This window comes from Merops nubicus, unplaced genomic scaffold (genome assembly GCF_000691845.1).
Source record: "Merops nubicus isolate BGI_N331 unplaced genomic scaffold, ASM69184v1 scaffold33034, whole genome shotgun sequence".
NCBI classification, from domain to species: domain Eukaryota; kingdom Metazoa; phylum Chordata; class Aves; order Coraciiformes; family Meropidae; genus Merops; species Merops nubicus.
The window spans coordinates 1,160-5,095 of NW_008604065.1; the positions used below are offsets into that span (position 1 = coordinate 1,160).

The following is a 3,936-nucleotide window of genomic DNA, read 5'->3' on the forward strand; positions in this document are numbered from 1 at the left end:
ATGATATATTGCCATAAACCTCATACCTGTATTAAATTACAATAGGAAAACCTCATACCTATGATTTTGTTACATAGTTTCTCATTTACAAATAGAATTAAACATTATATATACACACACATCAGTACCATTTATCATTTAAGTTACACCTACATCTGTGCAAGTTCAAACAATTTCATAAACAAAACTAACTGTAAGTCATATTCAAGTTTCTGAAAAACAGGCTGCTGGTATTACAAATACTTATTTTCAATAAGTTTATATGATGTTTGACTCTCCTCTAGGTTTTTTCCAGTCTTGTACCAAAACCATTAACGTACAAGGATATTTCTGTATGACTTAAAGCTGAAGTAATTTTGTACACTCCATTCTTATTTAAGGCTATTTCTTATAAGGCTTATACTTGGATTCCACCTTTCACCAACTCCAACAAAAATAGCCATGTCACCAACACCTGACAATGCTGACATCTTAGCATAGTGCTTAATCATAAAAAAAATGTCTACCAACCAGCCGCCTCATGAAAAAGATTGAGTACTACATAAAAATCTGCTAAAAATACTGATAAAAAGAATGAGGCTTTAATGGCTTTCATTAGTGCATCAACAAGGATATGAAAATGTTTAATCCGCTCATTCCCATGAAAGGGGCAGTTTCCAAAGCTGCAGTTTTGCAGGCAGCAGCCCAGCGGCTCGGGGGGCGGGGGGTGCAGGTGTTCCCCTCAGAACTGGACACTCCTCGTGCTCTGCTCCCTTCCCACTACAGACCCTCAGTCTTAAACACACTTCCTTAGGTGGGAAAAATCAGATCTTTCAACAACTTTAGTAGCCAAATTGAGACAATGCCTTCGTTATTCAAATAATCAAGGTATTCTACTAGAGAAGGAATTAAAATGTAACCGTTCCTCATAATAAACCATTGAAAATAGATACATGTACTTCTAAAATGGAAACCATGCTTAAGTAGCTAGTGCAAGAAATTACATAATTTAATTAATGATTTCTAATAAATCCCCTTATTATAATGTAACATGTTGGAATTACTGATTCGTCTTCATTACGCCACTGACTGTGAAGCAGATATTTAAATATTGCTAGCAGTTAATCAGGCTTTTAACTAAAAATTTTTCAAAAAAAATCTTTTGTATTATTGCAATCCAGTCTCCCAGATTACTGAAATTAAAATTCATGTTTAAGTGAGGTGAGTCAACTTCAAATATTTCTTTCTCTTCATTGTACAGCTAAAGAGGATATTATTTTGCTTAATATCATATAGATCCTGGCTCATTTTGGGAAAAAATGCTCCTTTGGCAATTCGCTAACAATGAGTCCATTTGGACAAGGAAGTAAGCTTTCACTTCCAATGTAAGATTTTCTTTAAATCTGGGTAAAGAATAAAAGTCTTAGATTGCCACAAAGAAAAGCAAATCCCTGATGTGCAAGATAAACACCTGATTTTCCAGAATTATAAGAATCAAAATGCACAACCAAATTGTAACATTCTGGAGTATAGCCTTTTATTTAACCTTGGACTATATTTTAAATCAAATCATTCAAAATTAAGGCTGAACTCCAGGTCTGAGAGATCTTTCACAAGGCAGATAAGCCCACACTCTCTTTGCAGACCATTATGGAGTTTTGTTTTTACTATGGTGAGAATTACAGAAGACAGATGAGGTACTTTAAATCTGTCTGTATCAAGTTTAAAGTGGAATTATGGAATTTCTAAGCAATAATTTGTGCACAAAGTCTATCGCCTATATTTTAAAATATTGAGAGTAGCACACAGCTTTCTTAAGCCCTCTACATTATATACTGTAAGCCTGTATTAAGAACTACTTGGCTTTGCCTCTTAAATCATGTTTTGGGAAAAGTCCATGAAAAATTCAGTTCCTTACTTCATACCAAAGAATAACTCTAACTCTGAATCCAAGTGTCTCATCAGAAAGTTATCTCAACAATACATTGGCAACTTTAAATAACATTGTAACTAAATCATTCCCTTTTGATCAGTATGGAAACTATTCTGCTTACGGGCTAAATAACACTGGAAAACAAACAATTAACATATTCCTGTCACTTTAAAACATACTTACAAAATCAAAATGCATATAGAGGTATACATAAACCAGCTTTACGCATCTGAAAGTATCTTGTCCTTCCATACTCCGTGTGATGAAAATTCTCTGGTGACTGGATCTGAATGCAGAGCACTTGGACCACCATTATACTGAAGCCCTGCCAGAAAAGCCACTAAAATACAAGGTACTTAGTATTTAGTACATTTGTATTTTAGGACACTAAAATACAAAGCCATGTAAACTGTCCCTATCAGTGTTTCCTACAGATCCACAGCTGCATAAAGCATTCTAAGAGGTCAGGGATTTGTTTCTCAACTAAACTCACTCTGAAGTAATAATTTAGGATTTTTTTTTTTGCCACAGCAGTTTAAAGGATTAGACTAGCTAAATGCATGGTAGAGTATGAAGTTTAAACAAATCACACTGCATTCCCTTCCTTACAGACAGCTTCAGAGCAAACTTTACTATACTGCATCTTTTGGTCAATATGCATTTCAAGATGTACCACAGAGCCTTGCAGACACCTTAGAATAGGCCTGGCCGTATAAAGGAAGCCAAGTTGGACATTAACCATTAATTCTTAATTGTCATAACATCACCGAGAGGTAGATTTACCACAGGCCTCTGAATGGCAGCCCCAATCTGCAGTCAGCAGAAGAGTGAGTTTCAAAATTCACAGAATGTACAACTGAAGGGCCAAGTGGGCCCAAATCCAGTATATTGAAATTAAGTCTATTTATAAGATTAATGAATTCCACAGTTTTGTACAGCCAATTTTTCCTCTTCTTTCTCCAAGGCAGAAATTGTAGTAAAAAGTGGAAGGCCCTTAATTATGATATAGACAGATGCTATTACAGTTCAAGCAGTCAGTAGGATCATATTCAGGAATTAAGAGATTACCTCTTTCATCTAAAAATTTCAGAGTATATCTTATAGTCTTTTCCAGTTTCCTATAAAACATGAACACTAACAATCAATCTATAATCATTATCATGTAGAAATGGTACTGAATATTGGATTTCAGCAAGTCTAACATAACACTCAGAAGTTGTGTACGCTTTACAAGTACCGTGCATAGCAAAGGCTACCAAAAGGACAAATTAAACTGGATAACTGGGCCAATTCAACTTGTCTTATTTTCCTTTAAAGATTTAAGATTTCGACTCTGTACATCATCAGGAAATAAAGGAAGAATAATCCATAGTGCAATTGTAATAAGCAAAGTAATATGTAGTGATATCTTTTTGAATAAATATGGCTCACTACTGATCAACTATCATTCATACAGTTTCAGCAACACAGCCACCTGTTGCACAGGACAGTTATACACAATTCTACAACAGGTGTATGTCCAAATAGATAATGAACTACATGGAAAAATATAAAAGGAATATTTTACAATCTCATACATAAACCACACTGTAGTGTAATTGCTTTACTCGTTTCTTAAGTTATCTGAAAAATACTTCAAGTACTTGAAAACAGCGGCAGAATCATCTTTCAATGAAAAGCAAGATTGCACTGATTGAAAAATACATTACAAAGTTAAATACACATTCAAATTAATGTCCTGATTTAACATTGCTTTCAGTGTTTACTTTCATTTCTTAGTACTTCTTGATTACCTGTGTTACTCCAGAAGGATCCAGAGTTTAAATAAAGAAGTTTCAGACAAAGTCTGTGTGTTTTGTGTAGTCCAAGGAAGTTTTAATTCATTTAATCTTTTTCTCCATCTTCACTGCTTCCTATTAGTAGAGGAAAAGTCATAAGCTACAGTGAGATTCTTCTGCACAACCCTCACTTTTACTAAAACTTGGCATTCTGCTGTTTTGCACTTCCAAGTTTTGGTTAATCTT

The 3,936-nt window shown here is 34.4% G+C and overlaps 1 protein-coding gene across 1 annotated transcript in view; it reads right to left on the minus strand.

Moving 5' to 3' along the window:
• Positions 1 to 3,327: 3,327 nt before the first annotated feature.
• The window catches only part of LMTK2 (lemur tyrosine kinase 2), a gene marked incomplete at its 5' end in the record, with an annotated part of 7,167 nt that continues 6,558 nt past the window's right edge, over positions 3,328 to 3,936 (minus strand). Inside the window, one exon of the mRNA XM_008938907.1 lies at positions 3,328 to 3,825. Within this exon, the coding sequence (XP_008937155.1) occupies positions 3,797 to 3,825 (29 nt within the window). The remainder of the gene's footprint in view (positions 3,826 to 3,936) is intronic.